The sequence below is a fragment of the Bos javanicus genome, chromosome X (genome assembly GCF_032452875.1).
Source record: "Bos javanicus breed banteng chromosome X, ARS-OSU_banteng_1.0, whole genome shotgun sequence".
Lineage (NCBI taxonomy): Eukaryota > Metazoa > Chordata > Mammalia > Artiodactyla > Bovidae > Bos > Bos javanicus.
Genome location: NC_083897.1, coordinates 83,611,481 through 83,630,929, shown reverse-complemented (window position 1 = coordinate 83,630,929; position 19,449 = coordinate 83,611,481). Strand labels below are relative to the sequence as shown.

Below are 19,449 nucleotides of genomic sequence, written 5' to 3'. Positions count from 1 at the left end.
AGACATAAGATGTTATTTGGGTCACTTAACTTCTGAGAATGCCAGTTTTCTCATTGGAATATAAAATGACTTTGAGTGAGAGAATAGATACAAAGTACCTGGAATGTAGTAGGTGCTCAGTAGATGGTACCTGTCACCACCATCCCCACCATCATCATCACCAACACCATTAGCATTTATTGTGCACCCACTGTATGGCAGTCCTGATGCTTGGCTTTGATGCTTGGCAGAAGATAAAGGAAAAGCAGTCAGTGATTTCTGCCCCAGGTTAGAATATAGTGGGAGAGCTCAGATACACAGTAATATTGGAAATCCAAGTGCTGATCAGAGGCACACAATCAGGAAATGGAGATCAAAGGAGAGAACAGATCTGCGGGCTTGGGGCTTCTAGGAAGGCTGCTCAGAGGAGGTGAGTGCTATGGTAGGCCTGGATAGATTGAATCTCTAGTACTTAGAGGAGGAGGGGAAAGAGAATAAAGGGATTCCCGGCTTAGCTCAGCCCGGGCCAGCACCTGAAGCTGGCAGTATCTTCTATCTTCCTTCAGGCTGTTGGGGGCCAGGCCCAGTACTGCAAATACTGGGCTGGCCACTGGGGGTCGACAGAGATTGAGGAATAGGGAGGCTACTAGGGAGAGATTTCCTTAGAGACTACCTCTGTGATTGAACAACCTGCCTAACGTCTCATTTCCCCTCTGAAATTCCCTCCTCCTTCCTCCGTTGTCTAGAGAGCCCTAATCCCCCCGAGACACTCTTGGTTCAGAAGCCCCAGAGCTTCCTGACTTCCCCACCCCTGACCAGAACACCAACCCAAGGAGGAAAATTCCCTTCCTCTCCACATCCCCACCCCCATCTCCAGTTCTGGCTAAAGCCTGGGGCTGCCATAGTCTCTGCTTTGTGTCCAGGAGAGCAGCTGTGAAAGAAAAACAAGCCAGGCCAGTGAGATTTATCTTCCTCTGAGGAGGGGGTGGCTTCATTGTGAGGAAGATTCTGGGTGGTTTGTCAACTGAGGCCTCACCCAGCCCCAACTTGGTCAGCACTTGGAAGGTGGAGGTATGGCAGGGGTGGGGTGAGGGAGGTTGGTTGGGAGACTAAAGGCTTAGAAGGAAATTGGACCTTCCCTGGGAGGTACATTGAGCCTGGGCACTGGGGTCTTGATGATTAAAGATGAGAAGGAAGGTCTCGAAACCAAGCTGGACTAAGTAGAGAGTGGGGAGCAGAGGTTTCAATGTCAGAGATCCTGGCTTGGTTGGCTCAGGGGCAGCTGGAGGGTGGTGGGCCTGGGTCCCATATATTTGCCTTTGGTTATCTGGCCAGTTGTGTCCAGTCCCTTATCTCGCCTCAGGATGGCCCATGGGCTCATGACCTTTCTACCAGTAGGCTTGAGCTTATCAGTTGAGAAAGCCCAGACCTGACCCTTTAACCATTTTTTTTTTTTTTTTACTTCACTGAAAAACTATGATTACATATTGCTGACCCTTTAACCCTTATGGTAGGTTGGGAGATAGGAAGTTAGTTCATAGGCTAGTGAGGGGTAAGAACTAGGAGGGCTGGAGAGAGGAGGAAGCACTGCCTCTTCCCTTGGTTCCTGAGGTTGTTCAAATATTTGCTCTGCTTTGGGTGTTCCTCCAAGGGAATTTTATTCCCTGTGTTTATGGGGCTTGACAAGTCCAGTGTGTTCTCTAAGGAGCCAGGAGCAGGATTGGGCAAAGATGCCATTTCTGCAGCCAGCATTGTCCTCCTCGGGGCTTACTAGTTCTCTGAGATGGGGAGCTAAGCTGGGGTTAGTGACAGATGGGGACAATGGCTGATCCCCACCTTGAATTCCTGAGCCCCTGACAGTGATGAATGGCCCAGCCCCTCTTTGCACATTCCCCAGGTAACTGGAGTGAGAGAGTGACAGGTGGGCCAGGCTGGAGTGCTGCAGAGTTTCCCCCATAGCTGCCCTCCCTGGAGCCAGAAAGCAAGGACAGGAGGGACTATTAGAGTAAGCTGAACCCAGATCAGTGACATACAGGAGCTCAGGGATATCCAAAGATGAGGCCTTCAAGGAGCCAAGGGTTCCAGCTGCAGTCCAGAGCCTGTGCTACCTGCCGTGCCACCCGTAGCCATGCGCTGGCCTTCAAATCCCCTGTTCTAGGCTCTTTTCAGGCACAAGGGAAGGTCATGTGCCTGTGTGGGCCCAAGGGCTTTGGACAGATTTCTAGGAGTTCAAGGTAGGGTAATGAGGTGCAAGGAGGGGATAAAGAGAGAGGGAGGGAGAGGGCAGGCCCGTCTCAGGAAGAGAAGGTCTCTTATCTCTGGTGTCATCCTGCCAACAGCATGATCTGGAGCCAGGCTGACACCCGGAAGATCAAGGTAATCTCAGTGCACACACCCATAAACCAGGCTTGAAGCTGGGGCAGGGACCAGGGATTGAACGTCTGGTTGAACTCTTGGCTTTTGGGACAACCCTCTCTTTCCCCAGCCACTGGGAATTGCCATGGCTACAGTGAAACTAGACTAGCAGGGCTTACCTACCTGGGGCTTGGTCTGGGGTGTGGTACAGCCAGGAGAGGGATGGGAGGAAGAGTAGGAAGGCTCCCACCCTGGGCTTGCCCTGAGCCTGACCCAGAGATAGAGTGATGTGGGAAAAGCAAGATGTTCACTGGGGAGGGAGGACAGCCTGAGCTCAACACTGACCCCAGGTGGTCTCTGCTAGAGGGCAGTGAAGGCAGAGGAAGACCAGGAGAGAAGCGGCTAGTGGGATAAAGAAGTTGGCTGGGTAAGAGAGGGCTCTGCAGGCTGAGGGTGGTAGGGGCAGGGGATGCAGCCTGATTGAGCCTGGAGCCTCAGTTTTCTCTTCTCTAAAATAGGCCTATCAGTATCAATCTCAGGGATGTTGTGAGAATTAAACAAAGATTGCATAGCATCAAGGGTGAGAGTGCCCACCTACAGTGCCTGGCATACACATGGGGTTCAAGAAACACAACTCTCCTTCTCCCTGTAGGGATCAGTTGTGTACATCTGTGAAGAGGATGCAGGCAGAGGCTGTGGGTCTTCAAGGGGACGACAGGAGGATTAGGGTAGGCCAGAGATGACTGTAGACTGGAGAGAGGGCTGTTAGCCTCATGGAGTAGTCCCAGCTGGCATCACCCCAGGCCTCAGGGCAGGCTTCCTGTCCTCTGACCCTTCACTGTACAAGGTCCACACTTTGACACATATTCCTTTCCAGGGCCCTGGAGTATCCGAGTAGAGTCATGTGTCTAAGCTCAAGTTACACAGCTCTATGGCCCAGGTTTGAATCCTGACTCTTCTTCTCCCTGGCTGTGTGGCTTCAAGTGAGGAAGTTCACTTGTCTTGTCTCAGAGTACAAAGAAGACAAGGAAAGGTCAAGGACAAGGGCCACGGTAGTCAGAGAGGGAGTGTGAGTGTTCATGCACATGGACAGGACAGTCCCATGAGAAAATGTGGAGGCTAGACTCTATGTCCCGTAGGGTTAGGAACCAGGCCTGATAGCTGGTGCTGTGCGAATCAATAGGCAAGGAAGACAGTGAGTTCATATATGAATATGTACATGTGTGAGAATATGAGAAGAGCTAAAAAAATGTGCATGTGGCACATAAAGCATGTGTGAACGGGTGAAAACATGTGTGACTGGGAATGAGGGTGTCTGTGGGAGGCTCTGTGGAGGAATAATAGTTTCCATTTAGTAAGCACCATGGTGGGCTGGCTGTGATGTTGAGACCTTTCTGTGCATTATCTCACTCCCCGCTCAGCACAGTTCCATGAAGGAGAGATGATCTCCAGGTTACAGAAGAGTTAACTGAAGCACACAGGGGAAGCGACTTAACCAAGGAGATACAACTGATAAGCAGTGAACTCTATGGCTCTGAAGTCCATAACTCCATGCCTCCCGAGGGTGTGGGAAGCTGAGTTATGTAGCTCTCTGGGGGGCTGTTACGATACCTGAGGCCTCCTGCAGCAGCCAGATGTTTTTTGGCACCCCTGGGTTCAGAAGGCCCCTACATACAGATTTCCATCTGCTTGGAGATTCTTGAAGGCAGGGCTTGGTGGGATTCCTCTTTGGATCTCAGCTCAGAGGCAATCACAGGATCAGTGCTCAGGAAACCCTGGTGGACTTTAACCCTGAGGGGTGTGTGTGTTCAGTGACACTGATCTGGGAGGCTTGGGAAGGTGTGTAACTGCCACTAGGATAGTGAGCTTGGATAAGAGAGGGTCCACATCCCCCACAGATCCTGACTTCCTTTTCAGCTTCCCTGGGGAGTAATTTTCCTTACCTTAGGGGGCATGAATCACTACATAAGAGGCCCTGCTAGGGTGGGGCAGGAGGTGGGATCCTGGAGTCATTGGCCCTGGCTGCAGCATGGAATAGGCCCAGCCCTGCTACAGAGGCTCCAGAAGGCAGGTTGAGGCAGAAAGGCTGCACCATGACCAGGGGTGACCAGTGTGTGGAGCAGGCCTAGACACAGAGTCCTCTCTTCTTTCCTCTGTGCCCTCCCCACCCAGGATGAGGTGTTGGCACACTCAGGAGCTGCTGCTGTCTTCCCAGGCTTCCCAAGTCTGGCAGCATAGCTTCATCTGCCCCATCCCCCACCTGATCAGCCCCCCACCTAGGCTCACCTCCTGAGGGGCACTCGGCATGTTAGCAGTGGAATCTGAGGCTGGTTCTGGGACTGATGGTAGTTGACTTTAGCTGGGAACTTGGGGATATGGCTAGGGACATAGATGAACTTCCCCAGGCCTAGAAACCCCTCAGAGGACTGTGAGTGAAGAGTGGAGTCCTGGCCATTCTGAAGGTTGCTGCTTTCCAGGCATGAACCAGCTTTTAACCAGGAATGAAGTAAGTAAGCAAGTAAGCAAGAAGAGGGGCTGGAAATGTGGTGACTCAGTATGGTATAGGAAACTGGGCACAGGCTTAGGAGACAGAGAAGTCTGGGGCCACATTCTGCTTCTACATCAATCAGCTCCATGACCTCAAATGAGTCACTTCCCCTTGAGCCTTAGTTTTCCCTCTTACGTAAAATAGGGATCATGGAACTCATCTCAAAGGGTTGTGAAGGGAAATGCCTCTACCATGGTTCCTGGAACATAGTAGGCACTAAGTACATGGCAGGTTGTTTTCCATCCTCACGTTTTGCTGTCCTTCCATGCCCTTTGGACAATCCTAGTCTCCAACTTGGTCTATTGGTGTGTCCCTGCACCTTGTTCTTGTCTTTCCTTGCTCACACCCTAATAAGGAATCCAGCTGGGAGGTGAGAGACCCTAAACAGCTCCTCCTCTTCTATTTCTACCCATATCCTCCTCATCCTCTAGGCCCTGTTTCTGAAAGTGAGAGTAACCCACTTCCTCTCCTGGAAGTGAGAATAACCCACTTCCCTCTCTGTTTCCCCCAAATATAGGTCCACTTTATGAACCAAAGAGGTCATCAGAGGATCCAATGAGAAAGTCAGTAACTCAGCCTCCTCTTTAAGTGAGAGAAGGACAGGAAACTGTGTAAATGGCAGAGCACTTCGGAAATGTCTCTAATTATCTCCATAAAGCAGCAGCAAAGAGACTTTAAGTCCTCGGCAATCCCTGAGCCAACTCCAAACTCAGATCTTCCTCCTAGTGCTCTGTCTTCCTCCCCATAGGGGACCGCGGTTCTAGCCAAGGCCACTACCCCTGTCCTGGGTCTTGTGCTCGAGCGCGTGTGCCAGGCTCGTGTGTGCCACGCTCCTGTTGGAATGGGCACTCTCAGTCGGTCCCAGGCGCCGGCAGTGTTATAAAAGTCCAGTAGAGGGAGACATTAGCATGTGGGTACATCTGTTGAGGTCCGACAGGGAGAGTGGGTCGGACCTGGAGGGTCTGAGCTATGGGATTGAGCCAAAGTTATAAGCAAAGAACCGAGGAGGGGCGGGGAGAACAGGCCCTGGCTGGGAGACAAAGACCCAGATGGCGAGGCCGGGAGGCGCTGGAGTCTGGTGTGCTAGGGCCAGGGCATCTGCTTTTGCATTTTCTAAAGGTGCTTCTGCCCTATAACCTTTCCTCTTTGCGTCATTCTTTATCGAGGTGCCCTCTCATTCCCTCTGGCCTATCTCGGGGCCTTGCCCATACCTTCAGACAGGACAAGACTCGAAATCTGGGCCCCTGGTGTCCCACAAGGCTCTTCTGCAAAGTTGAGATTCCAAGGCCTAGTCCCCAGGGGCGAAGAAATTCTCCCCCACCCTCCTCTTTCCCCTCCTTGACCCCTCTGAGATTCCACCACCCACCGATATCCATTTGTCTGTTCAGGACTCCGGGTCCATGTGCAAGTGGACACTGCACTGCGAAGGTGAAAGGAGGAAAGCCTACCAGAGTCCTGCGAGAGAAGGGACAGGCAGTAAACAAGTTATCTTTGCCACAGTGGTGGGCATGGAGCAAAAACTTCAGGGCTCGCGTGTGTAACAAGAATGGCAGTACTTTCCCGGGATACTCGTGACAGGACCTGTCTGGCCCAGGGCAGTGGGCCGGAGTGTTGAACAGGCGCGCAGGGAGCAGAGCAGGCCAACAACTCTAGAGGAACGCCAACTTCCCACGGGCAGAGCGCTCTGAGAACAGGACTAGGCGGGACCCATCCCTAACCGCACGAGCCGCACACTCAGATTGGTGCCATCGAGAGTGCGGCGTCCTTAAGAGTTCCCGAAACCCCGCCCCCTTCCTCTTCTAGGGGCGTGGTGCGGGGCAAGGACCCCGTAACGGAGCTTGCTATTGGCTAAAACGAGTAGGGTTGGCCTTGCGTACGCCTGAGCAGGGGAGTAGACAGCTCAGCGGCTGCGGAGGGAGTCTATGCGTGCTGGACAGCAGTGGGAGGTGTGTGAGCCTCGCACTGAACGCAGACCCTCGGGCGCAGTCGCCGGGAAGCTAGGACTCGGCGACTGGGCTGCCAGGCCAAACGCCTAGGCTTCAGAGGCGCAAACTGATGGGACTGGCTTGCTCGGCAGCGTTTCCCCGCTCTTCTAAATACACTAAGTGGGGCCCGCGCTGAAGTCGAAGCTGTCGGGGGGCGCCCAGCCCGGAGTTCCAGTGTGGCCTGGAGGAACGGAGCCCGTGCAAGGACGGCCCGGTCGGGAGCACCCGGACCGAGCTTGTGTGGTGGGGAGACTCCCACTTCTTCCCAGGGGTGCCGATTCCAGGACGGTTGAGGCGTCGGGGCGGCCACCAAGTCCCCAGCGGGGAGACCCCGTCGGGGAGAGGGCACGCAGTCCCAAACAGTCTCGGGGAGCCGAGCGGAATCGGAGGGGATCCTCCGGTGGGGGGCAGAGCCCCCGTCGCGCTTCGTGTGGTAGAGAGGCCAGGGGAGCGAGCCCTCGGAGGCCGCAGCTCATGCCGGAGTTGCGGGCGGCTGCCCAGTGAGTCCTCCTGGCCGGCGGGGCGGAGAAGAGCGACACCAAAGCCGGCGGGAGGGGAGCACTTCAGGGCCGGTGGCTGCGGAGGATGGGCGCCTGAGAGGTTCGGAGCGCAGCGCGGCACGGGAAGGCGAGGCCAGCTTTGCTGAGGAGGTGCCAGGGGATCCCGAAGTGCAGCCTGCCCCCGGGAAGATGGCCCGTCCTGGCCAGCGTTGGCTCGGCAAGTGGCTTGTCGCGATGGTCGTGTTGGCGCTATGCCGGCTCGCCACGCCGCTGGCCAAGAATCTGGAGCCCGTGTCCTGGAGCTCTCTCAACCCCAAGTGAGTAACTTATCTCTTCTGGTCCCTGAGGGTGGGAGGCACTCCTTCGGGGTAAGGCCGCGCGCCCCCGAGCGCCTGTGGGAAGGTGTTCAGAGGAGGAGCGGCGCCCTATTTTGTCTCTGGCTTTTTCGAGTGTGTTTCCCTGCGGACGGGCGGGGAAGGGTGCGGCGGGGTTGGGTGGGGGCACTTGGCTGGATTGTGACCCCTCGGCTTCTCGGCTCTCTCCTCCGCAAGTCCCAAATCAAGTCGAGATTGTCGCGCCGGGCAGAGCTGGGAGTCGGAGCGCTCTAGAGCGCACCAGAGAGCTGGGTAGGGGAGAGAAAGCAGCCCCCTTTAGGGCCCCTGGGAACGTGGCGGTTTTCGCGGAGAGCCGCTGGCGGAGTTGGGGAGTGGGGGCGAGCTTGACCTGGGCAGGGGAAGAGGCCAGAACACGGGTTCCCCGTTTGTTTAAGCAGTGAAGGGACCACAGCGCGGGACTTCGCGCTTGGGGCGGGTGGCAGTGCCTGTATCCTGATTCGGGCTTCTCCCATTTTCATTTCTTTCTTCCCATTTCGCCTCCCTAGCTTTTCGTTTTGCTGCCTTTTCCAGCCCTCGCGCCCACCCCCCCCCCCCCCCCCGCCACCTTTCTCCCTGCTGGGCCGTGGAAGGGCGGGCGCCGCTCCCAGGCTCACAAAGGCGGCGGGTGGAGAGAGGCGGAGTGGGAAATGGGTTTTGTTGGAGGAGGGGTGGGTTCGATCCATCGCCCGTCGGGGGTCCAATGGAGCCGACAGCAGAGCTTCCAGGGCTGGCCGGGGTGGAGTGTGGCGGCCGAGCTGGCGAGGGAGGTGGGTGGCAAATGAAAGATTCCTGCCCAGGCTGGTCCCATTGCTCCTCCCCATCTTCCCCGTCCCTCAGATTGGGGAGTTGAGCTTAGCTTTCCCAAAGGGGTTGGGGAGGCAGTTATGTAGAGGAGATCCTTTCTTTTCTCTATTCTCCTTCCCCTTCATAATCCTCGCCCAACCTGCGCCCCCCCCCCCTCAACCCCAACCACACACCTTTCAGGGCGGTGGCTCAATGGTTTCTGGCTGTTAATGGGGAGTCGCTGGGTTGTGCAGTGACCTCTGGACCTTTTTCTCTTTTGGCATCCAGGACTTAGGTTGGAACCCAGGGTCAAAATTGCTTTTCCTTCCTGTTTTCTGGAGGGCCCAGCAGTGTGCGGACACCTCACTTAGTGGGAAACTGGGGGCCCTAGGCCTGCCCTATCTGTATGATTCCTATATCTGGAATCTCTTTCTGTCCACTCTCCGGGCTCCCGCTAACTTCTCGAGCTCCTGCCTGCCTTGGCCTCTTAGGTTCCAGGGGCGGTGCATCTCTGAGCCCTGGAGTGGAAGAGGGCAGCTTCTTTACTTCTCCTTGAGTTAAGGTACGGTCCTATTTATCGGTTAGTGGGATGTCTAAACCAGGGTCAGGGTACAAGGAAAAGGATTGACAAGAATTTCTTCTTTACTCAGAAGCCAAACTGGACACAGTGCTCTGCTAACAGCAGGGACTCAAAATGGTCTTGGGCCCTGGGGCTGCTCAGCCCAAGGAGAAATGTTGTGAAGCTCCCAGTTCTCTCCTGTGAAGGTGGAGGCTGGAAATGCTCTCTCTTGAGTGTGGAGAGCTGAAATCCGCCTGGGGTAGCCCATCACAGGGGCTCATGGGAGTGACCTAATTGCTCTCTCGGGTCTCTAACCAGAGATAGCAGGCTGCTCCACAGCTGGAAGGAAGCCCTCCTGCAGAGTGTGGGGGGTGGGAACTGGGAGAAACAAGATCTCCCTGAGCTTCACCCTTTTTGTGTTTTGAGCCTTGAGTGCTCTGGACCAGTTTACAGATTTTTGAGATCTGCCCCCCTCCCAGATCCACTTCAGGCTGAGGGCAGGCATCCTGGGGGTGGTGGGGGTGGTGGCTGGGGCCTCAGTAGGACCTGCACGAATTCCATCCTGTAATTGAGCAGATTCTAGGAACAGTGGGGGACTGATCCTGGTGCCCCTATGGCCCCCCAATCCATGTTCCGTCTATACTCCGGGGTCTGGAATGCAGCCTGTCTGTGTGTGTTGGCACGGGTTGCGGGGGGCGGGGTGCAGGAGGACAAGAGGAAGGCACTGCCCTCAGCTTCACTCTGAGCTCTGGGGGCTGCCTCTGCCACCGCGCCCAAGCCTTGAGCTCCCACAGTCTTTCAAATCAACAGTCTCTTTCTGTCCGTGTCTCCCTCTTTGCCTCCCGCCTGACTTCTCCCTCTCAGGCCCTTGTTGGTTCGCCCTCTTACACCCTGTGTGAGCCGCGTTCACCTCCCCTCTCCAGCTCGACTTGCCCGGCTCTCCCTCTTTCTCACACTCCCTCTCACTCTTAGTCACTCTCTGCCTCTTTTTCTCAAGTCCTTTTGTTTCTCGCACATGCCCGTGCTCTCCCTCACAGGCTCATTTTCTCTCTTCCCTCCCCTCTTCCTCCCGGCTTTTGGTTTCTCTCCTCAGTCCTGTCAGGAGCTGGCAACCCCCTCCCCCCAAAAAAATCTCCCAGTGCCTATAAACCCTGCTTAATTGCTTCCTCCTTGGGAAAAAAATCAAAATAAAGAAGTGGTGGGGCTGGGGGTATGTTTCCAGGTTCCAGGGTACAGGGAGCCCCAGCTCTGACCAGAAGAAGGGAGCTGGAAGGGCTGACTCCAGACTCTCAGCATCTTACCCCAATTGGTGCTGGGGCCTTCCAGGGTGATAGTCTCTGGTGGCAAGAGCATCTGTCTCCTTGGCCCCTCTTGTCAGATTTGCCCAGTGAGTGCAGTGTGAGAAAATGGGTCTGGGCCCGCTAGAGGTTGGGAGGAACCAGAGTGCGTGAGCGTGCTTGGATCGGTGGGGGTAGGGGGCTGTGATGGAAGGTCCCAGGGCAGCCCCCTCCTCCAGCCTCCTCCCCTGAGAGCTTGGGGCAGCCGGCAGGCCTCATACTTGAGTCCTCAGCCAAGTCCAGCTGCTGCAGTTCAGTCTCTCAGTCCCGTTCTGACCCTTTCCTGCCCCCCACTCAGGTTCCCCCACCTCCAGGGAGTGGGAATGTGCCTGAGATCATATTACACCTTCCCTGCAAGGGGTGGGGGTGGGGGTTTCAGCTTGGCATCCAGGACCCTTGACTCCATCCAGCATGGGTGGGGGCAGCTGCAGACCCCAACCCAGCCTTGCCTGCTGTAAGCCAAAGTGTTGGTCCCAGCCCCCTCACAGCTGTTCCAGCTCACAGTCCTGGGGAGGCCAGCTCAGGGGGCCCCCTTTCCGGGGCGGCTAGGGACCTGACCTCTTACTCTGTGGCTGATTGGCCACAGGTGGGGGCCTGAAAGCAATGGGAACCCAGCAGCTCCTAAAGTTCCCTGTTCCCCTCCCTCCCTCCCCCAACCCCAGGCATTCAGTCCAGGGCAAGAAGGGCCTGGTGAGGCTGGGCCAGGAGCTGAATCTAGGGTTCCCTTTCTCCTCTCAGGCTCTCCACTGCCTCAGCAACTGTGGTGGGTGGGGATGGGTGGGCCCTGGATACTACTGTGCATCACTGTTTTTTGGTATTGGGGTTATGGAGCGGGTAGGCCAGCCAGGAGGCTGCTGGTTGCCATGGGAACAGTAGGTTTAGGGGGAGGATCCACCCTATGATTATTAGGGGAGTTGAAGTAGGGGGATGCTCACCAGCCATATTGGGGGTTAATGGCCCTGGGCTCTGTGGCAGCCCCTCCTGGGTGGATTTTCATGGTAGTCATTTTGGGTAGGGGCGCTGCAGCCAGGAGTGTAGTAAGCTTCTTCAGCTTCTTCTAAATGGTATTTGGTGTGCTAACAGTTGGGCAGTACCTTGCTACTTCCAAAGCATCTTCATTTGTGAGCTCATTGGATGTTCCCAATAGCCCTGGGAAGTTAGAATTGCCCCTGTTTTGCAGATGAGGAGGCATTTGCCCAGAAAAGGAAAGTGACTTGTTTCAAGTCACTCAGCTCCTAGCGGGGAGAGCCGCCTTGTGCTGTTCTTTCCACACCATCCTGCTGCCTTGGGATATGGGAGAGACAGGGTTTGGGAAGAGGCGCTGGTCTAGCCGCCGGCTTCCCCTCTCACTTCACAGGTGTATGTGCATCTGTCCTTGTGACTCAGGCCCTGCCCACGTGGGATGATCAGAGCTCCAGCTTCCTCATTTGACTTTCCTAGGCCACTATCTGAGGGCAAGCTGCTCGGGATGATCTAGAGGCAGCCAGCTCCATGCCTGGTACACTTCGTCCTGAGCTCTAAACAGCCCCCTTGGTTCCTCTCTGGGCCAGGAGTCTCCCTGCCTTTTAGGGACCCCACAGAAAGCAGACAACAAGGAAGGGGCTGTTGAGCCTCCAGTGGGCCCTAGTGTTGGCCAGGTGGGGCAGAGGGGAGGCATGGTTTAGTGTAGGTGTGTGTGTGAGGGGTGGCTTCCTCTGGGGCTGTCCTGGCTTCCCTGCCTCTGACAGCACTGTGTGTGTGCCAGGACCCAGCTGCTGTTCCTGCCCACCCACGCCTGGGCGGGCACTGCTGGGACACGCCAGGCCTGCTCCTGCTGCCTCGGGGGCTGGGTGGAGCTGGGGGAGTGAAAGAGGAGCCTTTAATTTGGGGACTCTCCACCCTTGCTGGAATGAGTGTAGACTTGAGCTCTGGCTTGGGGTCTGTCCTCCACTGGTCCTGCCACCCTTGGGGGTTCCGAAGTCACTAAATCAAAGCTGTGGCTAGAGTCTTCTACCAAACCTGTGGTGGCGTGGCCTAGGACCGGACTTGTCCTTTTGGGCAGTCTCTGACCACAAGTTCCTAGGGCCTGAGGGAAGGGTGAGAGGGACAGAAATGTAGAGCTGGTGGAATGTGGGCAGGTTTCTAGACACAACCCCCACAGATCCAAAACTCTCCCTGCTGTTGATTGTTGGTTTTTGGGTGAATAGGGGCTTAGCTGGACAAAGAAGCAGGGGGGTAGTTGGCCTCTGACCAGTACTGACTACTGTGCCAGACCCTCAGGCTTCTCCCCTTCTAGAATTCTTTAAGCTCAGTAGGCAGCCTGGGGAAGAGACTTGGGTTAAGGTGGAGGGGAAGAGACTTGGGTTAAGTTGGAGGGGAAGAGGCAGGCCACAGATAGGAGCCTGAATGCTCAGGCCACCTCCCAAAAGTCCTTCTACTCTCTGGGGTGGCTCTCTGGGGTCCCAGGGGCTATCAGAGGCTAAGGAGGGAAGGCCTCAGGGGTTACCATGGTGACCTGCTGCAGGCTTCCTGCTGGGCCATGTCAATCCCCTTACTTTCCAGAAAAGGGCTTTGTCTGGGGGTGGCCCCAGACATAAAAGCTTGGTTTGATGATGAAGGGAGTGCTAGTTTTTGAAAACTGGGGGGTAAACAGTTTAACTAGGCACTCTCATCCTCTTCCTCTCAGCCCCTACTCCTTGTGGATATAAAGGGAGACCTGCAGGGTCCCTGCTGTAGAGGATGACTAGCGTATTACCTGACGTCAGGCTTCACTCTCATAGGCTTGGACTCAGCTTGGACTCAGTGGCTCTCAAAGGTTCCTTCTAGTTGTTAGAAGTTGTCTAATCCTACTGCCTGGCTGGAACCAGTATGAGGATTATAAAGTGAAAAATGCCTTGGGAATTATGAAGGCTTTGGTGAAACTTCTTGGCTTTTTGTGGTGTATGGAGTTGGAGGTGTTTTCTCTCAAATGTTTGTGTGGGCCTCCATCCCATGCCTGCTTCCTTGCTGGCCCTCTGGAGTTTGGTAAAGCCAGGTACTAAGTGGGGAGACCTTCTCGTTGTGACTTTTACCCTCCTGCACAGCAGGATGGCAGATTCCAGCTTAGTGGAGCCTCCCTGGACATGGAGAGAGGGCTGCTGTTCTTCATCTACTTCATCTGCTTGGTCTAGTTCCTTTACCTCCTTGGATCTCATTTCCCTCCATCAGGTGAGGATACTGAGCTCCCGTGTAGTCCCTGCTGTGGAATGGGTCCTTGGGGAGTGGGACCATGTTTTTCCACTATCAACTTCATTCTGCTGAAGCACTACTTTCAGCTCTTCATTGCCCTTCCTGCTGGAGAGTCTGTCCCCAACTGGATGAAACCCACACTGATTGTTGTAACCCTTGCCTTTCAGTCTGACCCCAGCTGAGCTGTTCCGCCTCTTCTGCTCTTCTCTACCCATCACTGGTACAATCCCCGGCCTAGATTTTGTGTCCCAGCCACTGCTGTCTATTATTGCTGAGTGTTGACTTCTTATTCCTCCCCTGGGACCTGCTTTCATCCTACTCTTTCTGTGGGACCATTTCTACACTTCATCTTAGCTAAAAGGCCAAGAAGCGATCTATGGGACCATTTCTGACTATCCTGTCGGATGAGCTGTCTCCTTTCTCTCTCCGCTTCCAGCCCTCGCTTTTTGAGCCACCATCCTTGCATATAGCCTCCAGATAGCCTGGTGCTGTCCATTGCTACCACATGAGCCATTTATTTTTCCGACCCACACGAGACAGTAAAGTCCTTATGGATGGAGCTGTATCATCTTTTCCTCTTTCCCACCCAAGAAACAAGACTGGGCTCATAGGTCCTTGGTGTTAGTGTCTGGTTTCCTGCCTCTTGGCAGACCAGACTATTTCTAAGCAGGAGTCAAATGGTTGAGTGCCAACTGTGTACTCTGTACATGCCATCATGTCTCCCCTCCACCATCCTTAGAGGTGGGACTCTTACCACTCCCAGTTTATAAGTGAGGACACAGAAGCTTAGGGAGATCAGGCAGCTCATGCAAGGTCGCAGAGCTTGTAAGGGCCACTGTCTGTCTGATTCCAAAGCATGTCTTCTTTCTCCTACATTTCCCAGGCTCAGAAATGGCTGAGAGAATTTAGTGTGTGCTTAGGCAAGGACAGGATGATATGAATCAGTGACCCCAGGCAGCTGCCATCCCCTTGCTATTTCCCAGTGCCTGGCCTTCTGGATCAGAAGATGGACCTGGCTCAGGAGGCATTTATCCATTTTCTCTCAGGATTGGGAGCAGAGTCAGTGAATGTGTGTGTGTATGTGTGTGTGTGTGTGTGTGTGTGTGTGTGTCTGTGTGGTCAATAAAAGGCGGGTGAGCAAGGTTCTTGGGGCCCTGTCCTATATGATCTGTCATTCTTGCTTGGGACTCTTCTCCCCTTTCTCTGTTCTTCCTAGCAGTGAGACTGGTCAGATTTGGGCATTTGGGCTCTTGCATTATGGGGGTGGGATGAGTCCTGGTAGAATGCCAGGCAGTTGGAGTGGGGAGTGGAGAGAGCTGTGTGGAGCTTTACCTGGCTGGAGACTGTGCCCATTATCCCTTGGCTCTAGGCAAGGTCTGTTCCTATCTCCTTATCATGCCCAAGATTAGCACGAATTGGGGAGAAGACATGGGTCTTAGATAGGTTGTGCTCCCCCAGCCATTGACTGGGAGCTGCGGGGCTGGTTTCTAGGGCATGTGTGGGCTTGTTCTGTGTGTGTTTCTGTGTTCTGTGCACATAAGTGCATACACATGTGTGTGTGCTGAGGAGCTGGTAGCAGTGGCTATGAAGGAATGTGAGTGTGTTGGGGGTGAGAGGAGGACAGGGCCACCACCTCCAGGCAGCCCAAACCCGACACCTTGGTGCCCAGCCCATCTGCCACGTCAGCCCCCTGCGGAAATACCACATTAGGACAAAGGGCTCTCCCAGCTAGGTAGTGCCCTACCCTGCCGAACAGTCAAAGGCTGGCAGCCTTGCCCATGGGCCACCCCTTCCACGCCCTGTTGGCAGTGTGGTTCTCTTTCCCCACCCACAGCATAAGGTTGAAGGAACAGAATGTCTGTCCTCTCCATCTCCACCCAATGGGCCTAGCCTGGTCCTCACTGTCTGCTCGCCTGGTTCTGGGAATGGCCGGAGACCCCCAACCCTGAGGCTAACCATCTCTCTTTCTTTTTGGGCAGGTTCCTGAGTGGGAAGGGGCTGGTGATTTACCCAAAGATTGGAGACAAGCTGGACATCATCTGCCCCCGAGCAGAAGCTGGGCGGCCCTATGAGTACTACAAGCTGTATCTGGTGCGGCCTGAGCAGGCAGCGGCCTGTAGCACTGTGCTTGACCCCAATGTGCTAGTCACATGCAATAGGCCAGAGCAGGAAATCCGCTTCACCATCAAGTTCCAGGAATTCAGCCCCAACTACATGGGCCTGGAGTTCAAGAAGCACCATGATTACTATATTACCTGTGAGTCCCTACCCACCGTGTGTTTCTGTCTTGTCCTGTAGTGGTGGGAGCTTCTGAGTAGTACAAGGAGACTACACACATTTCAGGCCCAGCCTGATCCAGTCCCTTTGAGGATTGACATGCTCTCCTCCTAGCCTGGTATTGGAATTCTGGCCCCAACAATTACCATGGGGTCTGCTGCCAGCTCGCCCTGGCTCTTAAGAGTTGGGAGAGGACTCCAGTCCGTGGTGCTCTGTCTCTTATTTTCTTTGCCCACCTAAGATCTAATCTTGGGAATGGCAGAATTGGCAGACCTTCAGCCTTTCTCTTTATGGGAAACTGAGGCCCCAAGAGGTGAAGGGGCTTCTTGCTCTAGATCACACAGGGAGAGAGAGGATTGGGTCTCCAATCTAGTTCTCCTGACCTCCAATCTAGGATTCTTTCCAGTCTGTAGAGAAGCCTCCCTTACCTTGCGAGTTCTAATTGCTTGGCCTCTGAGCCACATTACCCAGTGAGGAGACGCACATAGTTTCAACTAAGAAAGAAGGGCCAAGGCCTGGTCATGATAGAGGAGCAGCATCTTCATGGGAGGGGCTAGGTCCTGGACTCTTCCTAGTGGGAGAGAAGTAGAAAGGTTCACAGGTGGGTGGGATTGCTTGTAACTCCCAAGTTCCCAGTTCTATTCTTATGGACTCAGGCATCTCTAGGGCTTCTAGGTAATGCTGGCAGACCCCTCCTCCCTCTGACTGCTCTGGCCTCTTGCTGCAGCTACATCCAATGGGAGTCTGGAGGGACTGGAGAACCGGGAGGGAGGTGTGTGCCGCACACGCACCATGAAGATCGTCATGAAGGTTGGGCAAGGTGAGCATCCAGGCCAAGGGGTCCCCAGCTGGGCTTCTGCAACAGATGCTCCTGATTGGGTGTGGGGGCGTGGAGAGTAGTGGCAGAGGGGGCAGCAGGGATAGAATATCAGGTCCAACATCTGGACCATTCTTGGCTGGGAGGTACTACATAACCAAGGCACCTGTGCTTCCGGAGTTTCCTGGCTTACTTGCCCTCTCCCCACCTCCAGACCCCAATGCTGTGACACCCGAGCAGCTGACTACCAGCCGGCCCAGCAAGGAGGCAGACAACACTATCAAGATGGCCACGCAGGCCCCTGGTGGTCGGAGTTCCATGGGTGACTCTGACGGCAAGCATGGTGAGCGTATGGGAGTTTTCAGAGGGCAGAAGCCATTGCTTGGCTGCCTGTTCAGGCACTAGCTCTGAAGGAAGGCAGGGCATAGCCCAGAATCTGCCATGTATCCCTGCAACCCCTGGCTGACCTTTCTCCCCTCCCTCCCCCATCCACAGAGACTGTGAACCAGGATGAGAAAAGTGGCTCTGGTGGGAATGGAGGCAGTAGCGGGGACCCCGACAGCTTCTTCAACTCCAAGGTGGCGTTGTTTGCAGCTGTGGGCGCTGGCTGCGTCATCTTCCTACTCATCATCATCTTCCTGACCATCCTGCTACTGAAGCTGCGCAAGCGGCACCGCAAGCACACACAGCAGCGGGCGCCCGCCCTCTCACTCAGCACCCTGGCCAGTCCCAAGGCGGGCAGTGGCACTGCGGGCACCGAGCCCAGCGACATCATCATCCCCTTACGGACTACAGAGAACAACTACTGCCCCCACTATGAGAAGGTGAGTGGGGACTACGGGCACCCCGTCTACATCGTCCAGGAGATGCCGCCCCAGAGCCCAGCGAACATCTACTACAAGGTCTGAGGGCCTGAGCAGCCTCGGTCCTGAGGGACAGTCAGCCGGGACTGCACCTCCCCTTCCTCACCTACACCCCTCCCTTTGCCAGCTGTGCCCACCTTTGTATTTAGTTTTGTAGTTTCTTGGCTTTTATAATCCCCCTTTTGCTGCACCCTCTGGGCTTTGGAGGGGGGTGCTTGTGCCCCCAGCCCCCATGCTCTTGTGCCTTCCCCCTCTGGCCAGGCCTCTGGGCTCTGCGGGGGTGCCCCTTCTTGGAGGGCAGGGTCGGACGCTGATGGACAGCAGGCAGGGAGATGCCCCCCTGGCCCTGCCCCACTTCGCCCCCTTTCTCCCTTCCCAGGACTGCTTGTCCGCTATCATCACTGTTTTTAATGTTTTGTGTTCATTTTTTAGCTGTCAACTCATTTTCATCTGTTTTTTTTTTTTTTTTTTAAGAAAAATGGAAAAGGCAGCCCCTCCCCAGGTTTTCTGAGCCTGGCCTACCCCAGTATCAGGGGCCTGGGGCAGGTTGTGACCAGCCAGGAAGCATAGGATGGCACTTCTTTTGTAAACTCCTTGACATTTTTTTTTGCGGGGGGTGCATGGTGGGAGGCAGGCCAGGGCTGTTCTTGCCCATGAGGGAAGACAAGAGTGTCACTGGGCAAGGTGTCTCACCCTCCCCCACTGACCCTACTTCTACAGTGCTGATCTTGGCAATGGGGTAGTGGCTGCCACCCTTCCACCAAAAAAAAAAAAAAAAAAAAATCCCTTCCTTGTGGGATTCTTGGGCATCTCCTGCCTCCCTCACTCTCACGGTAATTAACGTCTTAATTGGCTGTTGCCTGGGGAACAGGAGAGCTGCTGCAGGCAGATGACCTCATGGGGGGTGGAGGGAGGTGAGGTGCCCAGGTGGCTATTTGCCCTGCAGAGCTGGGAGTTCCCCCCTCTCCCCTCTGCCCTGTTCTCCCCTCACCTTTGGCATCCTTGGCCTGGTGGGGAAACAGAAGCCCAGGGTGGAGAACTAAGCGGGTATAAGGCCAGGTGGCCTGCTCCTTTTCTGGGCTCTATCACAGGTGGGTGTCCCCCTAACCCAGCTCCCACTAGCCCCCCAGTCTTGGTCTGGGGCTTGGAAAGAGGAAGAGGCTTGCCCAGGGCTTAGCCAGCACGCCGTGCACTTTGACCCCGGCTCCTTGCCAGCACGGCTGCTAACAGATTGCCACTTGCAAGCGCCTTGCAGGCGCTCCCAGAGTGGCCATGGAAGGAGCTGGGCCTTCCACCATCCACCTCCACACTGCCTCCTGGCCAGCTGCCCACTCCAGAGCCAGGTGGGAGAGGGAGCAGGACAGCCAGCCCCTTCCAGGTGGCAGTCAAAAGGGTTTTTTTGTTTTTGTTTCTATTGCCATTTGTGTAAATACTAGTCTTTTTGGAAAAAAATAATGTAAAGATGTTTTGTATAAACTCTGAATTATTTTCTTGTTGCTTTTTTCTTAGAAAAAAATGAGAACTAAAAAAAAAAAAAAAAAAAAAACCACATGGAGAAATGGGTGTAAAATGATGTCGTGATGTTTGGGGAATGAAGTGTGAGTGTATGAGTGAATATATGAATGAGACACAGAGAGTGATTGAGTTGTGTGTGTGTGTGTGTGTGTGTGTGTATGATTTTCACCTGACCAAAACGCTGGTGATCTGGGCAGGTGTGGGAAGATGGTGACTATCCTAGTGGAGCGAGATGCTGCAAGTGTTCTGTGCCCTTCCTCATCACAGATTCCTCTGCCCTCTTGTTCTGCTAGATACTGTGACCATATATCCCCCTCTCCATCCTGTCATCACTGTGGCATAGGCCACGG

At 54.8% G+C, this 19,449-nt stretch overlaps 1 protein-coding gene across 1 annotated transcript; it reads left to right on the top strand.

The window, feature by feature from the left end:
* The first annotated feature begins 6,766 nt into the window (after positions 1 to 6,766).
* On the top strand, positions 6,767 to 19,072 carry EFNB1 (ephrin B1). Its single transcript, XM_061409844.1, has 5 exons — positions 6,767 to 7,684; positions 15,607 to 15,884; positions 16,632 to 16,724; positions 16,936 to 17,064; positions 17,217 to 19,072. Exons 1-5 carry the CDS (start codon positions 7,557 to 7,559, stop codon positions 17,627 to 17,629), a joined length of 1,041 nt encoding a protein of 346 aa, XP_061265828.1. The 5' UTR covers positions 6,767 to 7,556; the 3' UTR covers positions 17,630 to 19,072.
* The last annotated feature ends 377 nt before the right edge of the window (positions 19,073 to 19,449 follow it).